Source organism: Branchiostoma belcheri, unplaced genomic scaffold (assembly GCF_001625305.1).
Source record: "Branchiostoma belcheri isolate BF01 breed outbred unplaced genomic scaffold, Haploidv18h27 scaffold118, whole genome shotgun sequence".
NCBI classification, from domain to species: Eukaryota; Metazoa; Chordata; class Leptocardii; order Amphioxiformes; family Branchiostomatidae; genus Branchiostoma; species Branchiostoma belcheri.
Genome location: NW_017802580.1, coordinates 527830 through 542434, shown reverse-complemented (window position 1 = coordinate 542434; position 14605 = coordinate 527830). Strand labels below are relative to the sequence as shown.

The 14605-nt window shown below is 41.7% G+C and overlaps 2 protein-coding genes across 2 annotated transcripts in view; one reads left to right on the top strand and one right to left on the bottom strand.

Moving 5' to 3' along the window:
- Nucleotides 1–1881: 1881 nt before the first annotated feature.
- LOC109462540 (kelch-like protein 29) lies at nt 1882–3952 on the top strand. The gene has a single exon (XM_019759094.1). It carries the CDS (start codon nt 1885–1887, stop codon nt 3742–3744), a length of 1860 nt encoding a protein of 619 aa, XP_019614653.1. The 5' UTR covers nt 1882–1884; the 3' UTR covers nt 3745–3952.
- Nucleotides 3953–6937: 2985 nt separating this feature from the next.
- LOC109462551 overlaps nt 6938–14605 on the bottom strand; it is a 20687-nt gene continuing 13019 nt past the window's right edge. The window contains exons 13-15 of the mRNA XM_019759107.1: nt 8887–9246; nt 8258–8390; nt 6938–7630 (exon numbers count right to left, since the gene is read on the bottom strand). Of these exons, the coding sequence (XP_019614666.1) occupies nt 7231–7630; nt 8258–8390; nt 8887–9246 (893 nt within the window). The 3' untranslated portion in view covers nt 6938–7230. The remainder of the gene's footprint in view (nt 7631–8257; nt 8391–8886; nt 9247–14605) is intronic.

The following is a 14605-nucleotide window of genomic DNA, read 5'->3' as shown; positions in this document are numbered from 1 at the left end:
GTAACAACTCTGAAGAGAAGAGACCAGAATATGAGCATTTTGGACTTTATTCAGAGGCTGAAATGTTTTTTGTTTTTCTTGCAAATCAGAAAAAAAAGTGAAGCGGGAGAATCCGTGAACCAACATATTGAACTGGTGTGGCCTTTCATCGAGCCTGCTTATACACAATGTATTAGCGTTTGCCCTCGACGTTAAACCTGTTGCATTATTCACACTAAACGCTAGATGTCGCTGTCCACTATGCATGTGAAATCCACATTTGGATCCATAAATATATCTGCGAGGACCCGGATGTGATTTACTCGTATGTCGGCGGTCTCCATCAGCTGACGAAGAGAGGCAGAGAGAAGAGAACTGAAAATTACTGACTGGATCGCAGGTTAGTTCGCCTTTGTAGTTGGAACTATGATCCTTACAAGTAGGATGCACATTGACACCAAGAAATGTATTACATACCAGTCAAAATTACACCAAAACAGCAGATTTTGCTGTAAGAATTTAATCAATATATACGCACGTAGCCCTCTGTGTATTCCTACAGGACTCAATTATATTTGTGTATCCACGCTCCTCCGTATCGTCTGCCTGAGTGTAGGTATTCCTGTGTGTGTTTGCAGACAATCCTTTTGTGTTCTGGGAAAGAGAACGTATTTTCTGTGCAAAGCATGATGGAACAACGATTCTGGGAACGAGTGTTTAGGCGCGACGGTTTAAAAGTACATAGGTAAAAAGATGCAAATTTGCAAATGAATTTAGATAAACGGTTCGGTATATATATGGACAATAATTATCCCTAATGGCATTTGTAAATTTCATTTATATTGTTCATCGTGAAATCAAACAACCCTTAACTTGTATATATTGAATTTATTTACTTTTAACCATGAGAAACTGAATAACACCAAACATTGCGTGTACATTTTTTAAACGTTTTTATGCTGTAACTAAACGATCTTAGTCTTACCAGCAGTAATATACTTTCCTGCAAACAAGTATTCTTAACCAAAGGATTCAGAATTATGTGCAATATTATATGTCTTTGGGAGCGTTTTTAAAACAAATTGTCTGTAAATTGACTGCAATTCAGTGATATTCTCACTGCGATAGCTCAATAAAGATATCTTGAATAAAACTTGTATACTTAATTTGATACTTTAGATTCAATGGCATCAAAGCAATACATTGTATGCCAATCAGATCAGGTTTGAGTTAAATCTGAGTCGAATTTGACCCCCGAACACTGCTGACCTCCAGCCAACCATGGCCGAACCTCCTGTCCACACCCGTAAGTTTTAAACGTTTTGAAACATTCCACTGGTACAGCCGAACAGTAGCCAATCACATCCTACTTCTAACCATGGTTTGGGGAAGTTTCAAATTGGCAGTGTCAGGAGGCCATAGTCAGCTATATGTAACAGTGACTTCACATATGAATAACAGTGGTGTAGAATAAAACCTAATAATAAATCCTAATTACTTAAACAACGAGGGCTAGCACAATATTTGATATAGTGTTGCAATTAAGTGGGGCTAATCAAGAGTTTCGGTATTTTTTCTAATAACAAAGCAATATTTCACATATTTGCCTATTTTTGCATTGTGGGAATCATTGCAAGTTAAGATATATCCGAATCTGTCTCTGACATCAGGACTTCTGAAATTTGCTGTACTTGATTCGAGAAATGTAAATAGCTTATTACGTAAAACATTATATCAAGTACATTCCATTACAAAGTGTAACTTATTTTCAATTTGGACAAAATGGACAAAAACCTTTGGTCAAGGGCTACATATATGTTGTGACTCCACACCGGTCTTGTTGACCATTTCTAGGTATGCAGCAACGTTTATTTACTCTTCCGTTACCTTTCAGGACACAAAAAGATGACTGCCTCCATTCTGGAAGAACCCGCCGTCTCAGAACTGTCACACGTCGATGGCTGTGAGTTCCGAGACACCACACATGCTGAGGCAATCCTCAAGATTCTAAATCATCAAAGAAACGCTGGCATCTTCACAGACGTCGTGTTATGTGTCGGCGATGTCCAGTTTCCTTGTCACAAAGCTGTCTTGTCCAGCAATCCATACTTTGAGGCGATGTTCTCCATGGACCTGAAGGAACAGCTAGAAGGAAGAGTACGCCTTGAAGGAGTTGAGAAGGAGACAGTGAGGATTCTTCTTGATTTCTTCTACACTGGTGTGATTCTGATCCACCATGAAAATGTACAAGCGCTACTAGAGGCGTCCTGCATGTTTCAGCACAGCAAAATCACCACTATCTGTTGCGAGTTTCTGAAGAGAAACCTGGATTCTAGTAACTGTCTGGGCATTTGGAACCTCGCTGAAGCTCTAGGTTGTACTGATCTGTGTGAGGCTGCAAAGACATGTGCGCTGCAGAAGTTTGAAGAAGTTGCACAAGGAGAAGAGATAGTGGAAATCCCTGTCTATCAGCTGAAGGAATATATTTCCCATGATGACCTGAACACTAGAAATGAAGAGCTAGTGTTTGAAACTCTTTTGCAATGGATGAAATATCATGAGCAAGAAACTAAATGCCGGATGAAGGATCTGCTAGCTTTGGTTCGCCTTCCATTTCTGCAGTACAGCTATCTATTGAACACTGTCAAGGCAAATTCTTACGTAAGGCCGTCAGTAGAATGTATAAAGATGGTGGAGAAAGCAGAACGTTACTGGAGTCCGTTATGTGGGACTGTAAGAGACCCAATAAAACCGAGACGCTCAAGCAAACAGGTTATCGTCGTCGTTGGTGGAAGAAGGAGAGAAACCACCGGTTGGAAGCCTGTGTCTGAGTTGAGATGTTACGATCCCTCGTTAAAAACTGAGACTGTGAGGACCAGGGAGTCGTTCCTGTGGGGTAACAGGACAGAAGTTGAGACAAATTCTTCAGTTGTGTCACACTGTACCATAGCCACGATCCCCTCCTCAATACAAATGATGAGTGTGGCGATTCACGAGCATCACATCTACGTCACCGGAGGGAAAATCAAACGAAAATCTCTCAGCCAAGTTTTCAGATACAACCTTTTCACTTCAAACTGGGAAACTCTGGCTTCCATGCAGCAGGCGAGGCGAGCACACGGGTCGGGGGTAGTGGATGGAAAACTTTATGTACTTGGCGGCAGAGCAGGTCCGTTAATTGTTGACAAAGTTGAATGTTATCAACCCAAGAAGAACGAGTGGCGATGGTGCGCCCCCCTCCCCCATGCAGTCCGAGTGCCCAGTGTTGCCACACTACATGGGAAACTGTATGCAATCTGTGGCAGCCAGGGTGCACATCGACCCTGCCCTTACATCCAAGTCTACAACCCCTCTACCGACTCCTGGAGTCTCTTGAATTCCCCAGGACTGGACCACATCGCAGCACCTGCAGTAGTTCTTGGCGAAAACATCTATATTCTAGGGGGAGAACTCAGCAAACGGGTAACCGTCTTCAAGCCGAAGGATGGCTCCATCGCAACTGCCCCTGACATGAATTTCAAACGCGCCGACCACGCGGCAGTACCGATAGACAATAAGATCTATGTACTGGGAGGTATGAAGGATCCCAGTTTGATGGGAGCAATGGCACACGACAGTATCTACTGTTATAACCCGTTAGGTGATGGGAGGGAATGTTGGACCGAGGTGGGGAAAATGCCAGAAGCCATTGCCATGCATGGAGCTGTGGCTGTGTATAAAGATTATCTACGAGGTGGAAATGTTCATGGAGGGTCAACGACCTAAGGCCCGGTCATACTAAGCCTTGAAAGTCGGAATCGTTGAGATCAAGTCCAACTCTAAGTCGGTTCAAGCTGCATTTCTTGCTTTGCAAGAGTTTGTCAAACATGACCTATGAGAAATAAGGTGAATATTATTGACTGAAACAGCAGAGAGGCGTGAACTTCGTAGAGACAGTAGAATTTCTAGTTAAGATGCTTCATAACTTTGCAAATCTGGCCTCAATAAGATCTTGATTTGTAATGAATATAAAGACCTTCAGTGTTCATTTATGCTCTTACAAGAACAGATAAGCACTCTTAAAATCTCTTACAAGTACAAGTCATGGGGATGAAGCAGAAGTCAAACTAAATGTATATCTTCCTACAACTATACAGACTGGTGTAAACTACAGGTTCAACTTCTTCCTGCTTTTTACGACAATTGTAGATGTATGGAAATGTGTAACTTAAAGTATATGGTTTCTCTTGATCCATAGGGAATCCGAATTTGTCTGTACTATCTTGATGTTAAAAACTAGGAACCCTATCTTGTATACAAGTAAAAAGTATATTTCTTCCATTGTTGTATAATATACAGTCAATAATAAAATGGCACTCGTCCTCAATTTTATCTGAATTACACATTGATGCAAAGGGATGTGGCTATGTACATGTCTGCATTTTTCAATGTGGAGTTTGTGTTAACCAGGTTTTCCCATGACTATTTTGTTTCGAAAGTTATTTTGTTTCACGGGTTTCGCATGTTGAGACAAACTGTCGTAAAATCTCATCCGTTTTGCGACAACTGGCGGTGCATCATGGGAAGCGTGCAACACGGAAGTTACAGGTGTGGAATCGAAACCTGCCAACTTGATTAAGCAGTCCTCACCTGCTCCCCTTAAAAATGGACAAGAAAGACAGAAGGCTGCTGAAGACGAACCACACGTACCTTTTAGATAACTTAGAAGTCGAGAGGGTTATAGAAGTTCTGTATGGGGATGACAGGGATATATTACAGGACGAGGACGTGGCTCTTTTGAAGGTGAGCAGATGAAAATGTGTTATTTTATTTTATTTTATTCACATAGATTTTTGAGCATTAGATAGGAAGCACTTGATGTGCTTAGGTGAATCCGTTGCTCATAAAACGTAATACAAATGTAAACATAAAGATGACATAAAATATAACATAAACATACAAATGAAAGTGGCTGGCGCACCAATACCTATATCGTTAATGAGATTGGTCAAATCTTCCAGAGTGATGAATTAGTTGAACACAATATCAAAGATACGGCAGTTAGTAGAGTATGGGAGGGAGGGGCTACCTGTAAGAAGTAAAGTACATAATGTGGCGTCATTTGCGTTGAGTGGGTCGGAAGGGAGTATGTTTTGAAGATGAAGGCAAGATATGGAATGCAACATTTTGGTCCTTTCAGTATTGTAAAATACTTAGACCCAGTGTTGACGTCACACTTCAAAGAAGACGTGACAAGCTTTACTGGGTCAGTCTACTGAGGAAGACCAGAGTGACTGGTCGAAAGCTCTAGGTGAGAGAATTTTTGGTGTGTTGGACCAAAGGTTTTAACTTTAAACATGTAACTACTAATACAGATGAACTTGCATGATACATTCACGTGTGTATTAATTTTTTTTTCCTGATGAAAATTACTTAGATCGCCAAGAAAAGCACCTGGCCCTGTTGTCTTTACAAGATCATTGAACATAAACATAGCAATCACAGATAGTCCCTTTTACCATGATTTATTAAACTATAAGTAATACAGCAAAATCAACAGAAATAGTAGAGATATCAGAAAGGTCAGTAATGACGATGATGGAAGTATATGTATATGTTGTGATTTACTAGCATAGAGATATAATACGATTCTCAGTCTTAATTAAGATAGACGTCTTACTTGAAGCAACAATATTTATAAACTTAAATAGTGGTTAATGTCATGACTGAATTTCCTACAATGCAACAATGTAGTATAACAGATACGTCGATGAAGGTTAGACGTCTAGGTAATGCGATACGCCAAAAAGCAGTTACCCTAGCATTTGGATATGATTTTGGAAACGGTCAGAAGTTTCAGGTAGCATCCACTACCTTTCGCCAGTCACTGTAGTATAACAGATATATCATGAAATAATAAACATAGGCATATTCTGACATACGCTTTAAAATCTCACATTTGGTAGCAAACTTACATTTGGTAGCAAACTCCAGTTTACCAGGCACAATACGCAACATAACAGTAACCTGACCTAACCTGACCTAACCTAACCTAAGCTAACCTAACCTGACCTGACCTAACCCAACCTAATCTGACCTAGCCTAACCTAACCTAACCTAACCTGACCTAACCTAACCTGACCTAACCTGACCTGACTTAACCTAACCTAAGCTAACCTAACCTGACGTAACCTGACCTGACCTGACCTAACCTAACCTGACCTGACCTAACCTACATTTGTATAGCTAAGTTAACCTAACCTGACATGACACAAAACTGCGAATAATGTTAGTAAACGTTACATTATATTCTATTTACACAATTCTTGTTTCTTACAACACACCTTTTGTACCATGTAGTTCAAAATTAATCTTGATACTTAGAAATGCATCATATACATGTAGTTCTTGTCATTATCCTTGTAATAGCGCCAGGTTGCCTAATGCCCAATGCAGTATAAATCTACAGAATAACTTGTACTAGACAAGTGATAACCTGTATCATGATCATGTGGTCACTTTTTTCCCTCCTTGAAATTACCTTTATCAGTTTACGGTAATAAGAACCTGTCTGTAATATGGCTGAATTTTAGAATAATTTCTGTTTTAAGATATTGGTATACATAATTTACTTCCATAATTTAGTCAGTCTTACATGTAAGTTGAGATACCTTCCTTCAGCATCTGAAATGTGATTCTTCGTATAGAATTTTTTAATCCAGTTTATGTCCTGCTATCGAATTTCAGAGATTTCTTAAGATTTTGCAAAAGTTTTGTATTTTTAAGCCTTTTGTTTTTTATTTATCAATATTTAATCTCTAACATACAGTAATACTGCAAGTCAACAGTTTTTCCCATTTTTGTGTTCCTATTGCTTTAAATCAAGTTTATGTCCTGCTATCGAACTTCGGAGGATTTTTATGATTTTGCTAAAGTTTTGTATTTTCTAAGCCTTTTCTAAGTACCATTTGTGATACTGTGATTCACAAATCACATGTACAGTATCACATAATGTGCATAATGTGCATGCAATGTATGCATGCGCATTATACACATGCATACACTGTGTATAATGTCCTTGTTTTCACCTTTTAATATTTAATTTCTAATATACAGTAATACTGTAAGTCAACAGTGTTTTTTCGCATTGTTTTGTGTTCCTGTTGCTTTGATTTCAGATTATAAATTTCAATCAAATATCGTCGAATCAGGCGAAAAAAATTGCGTAGAGACATAATTTGCATTTGTAATCATCTGTTGTGAGTCTTTTTCCTAATAGGTAGGAATAACACGTTGGCGATTAATGAACAGAGTACACGGAATAGCCACGGCGACAGCAACAATGTAGAAAACCAAGCCCAAACGGTCAAGGACATGAGCCAACAAAGCGTACTCTGAATTTTCTTCATCGTCATCACCGCCACTTGCCTTTGCAAGAGCATCGATGCTATCGGACAACCTATCTACGCTTCCCTTTAACCCAATCAGGGTAGCTCCGACCTCGTTCTTCACGTTGAGGGGTGGGTTGCCTCGTCCGGCGGTTGGGCCATGGCCATTGGTCATGAAGGCGTGGTTGGAGTGCCCTTCGATGTCAGTAACTTTGTTCTTGGTGGCGTCTTCTGTTGGCTCTTCATTTTTCAGCTTCTTGGTCAAGTCACCCAAGAACACGGCCCTGGAAGTGCAGAAATCCCGGTTAACATTTTATCACATTATGATATTAGTATGGTGCCCGAATTTACATTTTGAAATCAATGTCACCGATCTTGTGCCCTTGGGAAAGGCACTTTACACGACTTTCCTCACTTCGCTCAGGTGTAAATGAGTATTGTACTGTCCCTGTGTTGGTGTCGGCATTAATATAAGTTGAAAAAAAAAACTTGAGTGTGTCGTCACCACGTCTTGTAATTACATGTTTCGGAATAAAAAAAATCAAGTTAAAACTGCAAAAATGCAAAAATTTGACACAACCAACTTTCATGAAAATCAGGGCATTATAAGCAACCCTCAACAGAAAAGGAGGGTGCCACAAACTTTATGCTTCTAAAAATGACCCACTGCTTAACGATTCATGGGTTCTATCTGCGTGGTGTGACCTCACGTAAGCAGTGAATTCTTCGTTGCTTTACAAAGACTGGAGTTGGACAGTAGAACATTTAGCTAGGTAAGTCCCATTTTTTTGTGTCGAAAATTACAGTTCATACCTGTTTCAGAATAACTTCTAAAAACATGGACAAACTTTCAAGCTTACAATAATACACAATAGGACCCCATATTAAGAGAATTTGAAGGTTTGTCGTACCTTGCCATATGCTTCAGGAAGAAAGTCCGTGCCCATTTCGGAAGGGGTCCCTTCTTGTCGTGTATGATGAGGATAAAGACAGTCCACAGCATGAAGAGTGCCATCAGACCCATGCACACAATGATCAGCATCGCTGCAGGTAAGCAACACATCAAGAGGCTAATTCCCAGTCATAAGTTTAAAGACATAAAGCCTGACCGTTTCCAAATATTCACCAGATATACATGTACCACCGAGCAAGTTAATGCTGTCAGTATTAAGAAGCGAGAAGAAGTTGAACCTCTACATATTGATACGTATCAGACATGAAGTTAGATACCGGTCTTATATCACCTGTACTGTGCAAAGAACGTTCAACTTATCACCATTACCTTCCGAGGGCAAACATGCACAATAAGAACATTCCATTTCTTAATATCAAATGCAAAGTCATGATTGGTCAATCCATTCTCCCCATGATACGAGTACATGAGACACTCTAACACACCTCTCAGTTCAACAAATGACATCACTGATGTCAGTAATATTGCCACAGTTGGCTGTGATGAAAGGATTCTATGTCCGAACATAGTCGTATTCTTGGCCTATAATAATTTAGTGAGTTCTAAAGGACTTTAAAATCAGCTCACCGATGAATGGCAGGGTACTTGACACAGGCAGGAAGCCAGTAACGACAACTAGCGACACCACCATGGACAGCAGCACGGTGACGCCGAATCCAATCCTGTCGCCTTTATCAATGGGCATGATGAAGGTGATGATCATGAGGACGATCAGGATGAGACAGGGAGAGACGGTTGTGGAGTAGTGATAGGTGGGATCTCGCTTGAGTGTTATCGTCAGGCAGGCCTTGTTGATTTTAGAAGAAGCGGTTGTTTTGCCACTCCACTCTCCCGTGACAATGTCGGCCTGGGGATCTCGACAGGTCAGGAAGTTGTCATCTTTGACCTTGTTGACAATGTCATGGTGCGTAGTTTCATTACTACAACCTTAAAGCAAAAAACATGTCAGAAGGTCAGCTGTTTTCATATCAGTATTAAAGGTCTGTGGCTTAAGAGCGATACTCTGCATCACCCGTTGGGACCGCATACCAAATGCTGAAATCCGGTCAAGACTCGGGACAGAACAAACCATCATTGACTAGATACGCACTCAAAGGCTTAGATGGTTTGGGCATGTGATGCAAAGACCAGCAAACACCTTAGTTTATAAGGCATACCACCTGGAGTTCAAAAACCTTAGACCCAGGGAAGACCACCCAACAGGTGGAAAGACCAGATTAAAAGTGACAAGGGCTTACCCTAAGGGAAGCAGAGACTATTGCCCTTGATAGAGCTGGCTGGAGAAACCTAGCGGATAGGAGCAAGGGGCCAGTACCTGACCTGGGCACATTAGCAGGTAGGCAAGTCTGCGGCGTCCCCCGTCTATGTTCAGGGATGTTTGTAATTCTCTGGCACATGGTGTGGATGCAAACTTATGCATTGACAGGGACGTCAGTAGTATAGTATGGACAGGATAGGTATCATTTTGGTGGACTGTGAATTATGTGGATCGTGGTTTGGTGTACAGGTCACGTGATGGTCAATGTGGCATACCAGACGCCCCGAGGGGTCGTGTCGGGGGGTATCGTCATTTATTAAGAGTAGGTTGTGTATGTATTGCTGTGTCAGTATGGAGGTGTTGAAAACCCAAACGGAAGACATATTTCGTCATCTGCTCCACCACAGAGCTCCTACCGTGCTTTTACGCGTTCCGGGAGGGCGTGTTTGGTATGAGTGGTTGTGTTTGTGTAGATCGATAGATACATAAATACATGTATGCGTCATGGAAATATGTATTAATGTGAGCATATACAGATGAAATTAATTACCCATTGTGAACATGACGACACCATGGGTCACTCATGCACACACACACACACACACACACACACACACACACACAAACATACGCACACACGATAAAGAAAGGACTGGAAGCAAATGTACATTTTGTTTCTTTGTCAATTTGTTGTTTTTTTCGGAGCTCCAGTTTAAACCAGCATGTCGTTTAAGGAATTTTACAAAAACCATGACATCACTATTTGTTCTGTGAGTCACTCAAGGTGTGAATACGACATCGTGAATCACTCATTGTACACACATTACGATACCGTGAGCCACTTACTGCATATGTGTATATAGATGGATAGATACATACGTACATGAGTGCGCGATGGAAGTATGTATTCATGTTTGCATACACAAATAGAATGAGTCACTCCTTGTTAACATAACGACACGGTGAGTCATTCATTGCACATAAATAACGGCATCGCGAGTAACTCATCGCACATACATAACGGCACCGTGAGTCACTCATTGCACATCCATGATGATATCCGTGAGTCACTCATTGCACATCCATGACGATATCCGTGAGTCACTTAGCATATGCACACTATGACGATGTTGTGAGAGTCAATGATTGCTCCGGAGTATTTGTGGTAAGAAGCCTACCCGGTTTAGTCCATGTGCGTATCATGTGCACAAAAGACTGTTTTATAACAATTTTTTATCAGTCATTAGTCATGAATGTATCGAGGAACTTACAGCAAACCAACGCATGGCAGACGTCCTATACGTTGTGGCAAACACGGTACACGTGTCAATAGTTACATTAAGAAAAGTTGTACTGGGAGGACGACGTTGTATTATTTCAAAACGAGGTACCCATATTTTTTTCATCAATGTCCGCTCTGATGACACCCTTTTTTTGCTGTGCACGATTTCATAACTGTAAGGCGGAGGTAAGGCAGCAGCAAACTCTGCAAAATAAAACTTCTTGCCTGCGCGTTTTGTCTCCTTGATCACGCGTTGAGGGACATCGCCAAGATCGTGAGTTAGAGGAATGGTTCAGTCGCGATAGAGTGTCCACTTCTCCTCATCATCACTATCGAAGCTGTACTCTTCACTTTTCTCTTCAGAAGAAGCCGTGCTGGAAGACACGTCTGAGCTTACATCACTCTCAGAATCACTTTGATCGCTGTCAGTTTCTGTCCCCGACTCTACCTTCTGAGAGTCCAATTCAGACTCATCTTCTTCTGAGACTTCATTATCCAAGGAAGATTCCAGTGATTCCATGTCATGCTCTGTCATTGTCTCATCCGACGGAACGTCGGTGTCGTCATTGTAAATGATAAATTTATATCTATTACTGAACAATGAGTGAGTGACTCATGACTTATTTATGAGTGACTAATTTACTTTGTACATCTGTAAATACTCCGGAGTAAGTATTACTCGGTTTTGGTCTAAAAGTTTTACTCCGGAGTATTTGTATCAAGTAAGTATAGATGTCATGGTTGTCCGTATCGTGTATTCTCACATGCATGATGTCTAGATATATCTTATTACTCCGGGAGCAATGAATGAGTGACTCTTAACTTTGCATATACGCACAGGTATACATTTTTTCATCCTACAGCGAGTGCATGCATGTATCTATTTATCTATCTATCTATCTATCTATCTATCTATCTATCTATCTATCTATCTATCTATATCTATTCATTTATCTATCTATGCCATGGATGACTCGCTATATCTAATGTGTATATTGAGTGATTTGCAAGAGACTCCCAAGTATCACATAAGGTCGACACTGAACGTGCAACGCCATTTTCACAACCATGCCTCACACGTGTGACATATGCAGCAAAAAAGTTTAGTGGAACAGCGAACCTCGCCCGTCATCGCGACACAATACACAGAGACGTGGCAGAAATTTCTTCGGGAGAAGAGAGCATGGACGCCGAGTCAGGTTCTTACCGATCCGCTGACATATTTGACGACACCGACGACCCGTCGGACGAGGCAACGGCAGACATGGAATCACTGGAATCTTCCTTGGATGATGAAGTCTCAGAAGAAGATGAGTCTGAATTGGACTCTCAGAAGGTAGAGTCGGGGACAGAAACTGACAGCGATCAAAGTGATTCTGAGAGTGATGTAAGCTCAGACGTGTCTTCCAGCACGGCTTCTTCTGAAGAGGAAAGTGAAGAGTACAGCTTTGATAGTGATGATGAGGAGAAGTGGACGCTCTATCGCGACTGAACCATTCCTCTAACTCACGATCCTGGCGATGTCCCTCAACGCATGATCAAGGAGACAAAACGCGCTGGAGTTTGCTGGCTTACATGTACCTCCGCCTTACAGTTATAAATCGTGCACAGCAAAAACTGGGTGTCAGAGCATTGATGAAAAAATATGGGTACCTCGTTCTAAAATAATACAACGTCGTCCTCCCAGTACAGCTTTTCTTAATGTAACTATTGACACAGGTGTACCGTGTTTGCCACAACGTATAGGACGATTGCCATACGTTGGTTTGCTGTAAGTTCCTCGATACATTCATGACTAATGACTGATAAAAAATTGTTTCGAAACAGTCTTTTGTGTACATGATATTTGTACACATGATACGCACAAGCATTAAACCGCGTTAGCTTCTTACCACAAATACTCCGGAGCAATCATTGACTCTCACAACATCGTCATAGTGTGCATATGCTAAGTGACTCACGGATATCGTCATGGATGTGCAATGAGTGACCCACGATGTCGTAATGTATGTGCAATGAGTGACCCATGATGTCGTAATGTATGTGCAATGAGTGACCCATGATGTCGTAATGTATGTGCAATGAGTGACCCACGATGTCGTAATGTATGTGCAATGAGTGACCCATGATGTCGTTATGTATGTGCAATGAGTGATTCGCTATACCGTTATGTATGTGCAATGAGTAACTCACCATGTCGCTATGTTACCAATGAGGGACTCATTCTATTTGAATACATACTTCCATCGCGCATTCATGTACGTCTGCATCTATCCATCTACATACACAATCAGTCATATGCAATAAGTGGCTCACGGCATCGTAAGGTGTGTACAATGAGTGATTCACAATGTCATGGTTTTTGTAACGGTCCTTAAAAGACATGCTGGTTCAAACTGGAGCCCCGAAAAAAAATGACAAGAAAATAAAATGTGCATTTGCTTCCAGTCCTTTATCGTGTGTGCGTATGTTTGTGTGTGTGTGTGTGTGTGTGTGTGTGTGTGTGTGTGCATGAGTGACCCATGTTGTCGTTATGTTCACAATGAGTAACTCATTTCATTTGTTTATGCTCACATTAATACACATTTCCATCACGCATACATGTATGTATGTAATGTATCTATCCATCGATCTACACAAACACAACCACCCATGTCCAACACGCCCTCCCGGGACGCGTAAAAAAACGTTAGGAGCTCTGTGGTGGAGCAGATGACGAAATGTGTCTTCCGTTTGGGTTTTCAACACCTCCATACTGACACAGCAATACATACACAACCTACTCTTAATAAATGACGATACCGCCCGACACGTCCTCCCGGGACGCGTAAGAAAGGTTTGAAGTGACCGCGCTGGGATTCAACAGGTCCCAGCTTAATTAAAAAAAAAAAAGGATTAACCCATGCCCAGCACGACCTCCTGAGGCTAAAAACTGTCCATCTAAAGCTAAGGTCCCAATTGGGAAAAGGGGCCCTGGCGGGTAGTTCCCGGGCTGTTTTTTACCACTTTCGGGCGGGACCCCGATGTGGCCCCGCGGGGCACCCCGCGGCTACCGGGCTATTTTTTGGCCCGTTGGGGCCCCGATAAGAATTTAATTCTGAGTTAAATTCTACCCGGGCCCCGCTGACAAAAAGACGCCGTGACCTCATCGTGAGAACACCGAGAGGTACCCCTCCGGTTGCCGGAATTCCACCGGGACACATTTCTTACGTCACAGACCAGATGAACAGAATAAAGGTGTGTACTTCGTAAACCCGGGTAAAATGTGTGACCTCACAGATCAAATGATCACAACAAATACGCGAATTCTGCATTACGTACAGGTCAATACAAGACATCGTCAGAGAATCTGCTGGGTACTTGCCGGATACCGACCAAAGAGGGTGACAAAATTTCTAACAACATGCTACTGAAGGAAACTTTTAATTGTGACCACGACAGCCGATGCCCGCTCGACTCCTGAACCCGGCCGGGGCCAGCCGGGGCTACATCCCCGACGGGCACGGCGTAATTGGGACCTTAGCTTTAAGTAGCGATACCGCCCGACACGACCTCCCGGGGCGTCTGGTATACCTTCACGTTACATCTACACAAAACCACGATCCACACAATCCAAAGTCCACAATCCACCAACCCACAATCCACCAATGGTACCTATCCTGTCCATCCTATACTACTGACTTCACTTGAACAGTCGAAAATTGGTGTCGAATTTCTTGTCATGGAAATAACAGTTTAACAAAATA

Coding starts and splice junctions, on each gene's coding strand:
- LOC109462540 (XM_019759094.1), top strand. CDS start 1,885: ATGACTGCCTCCATTCTGGAAGAACCCGCCGTCTCAGAACTGTCACAC.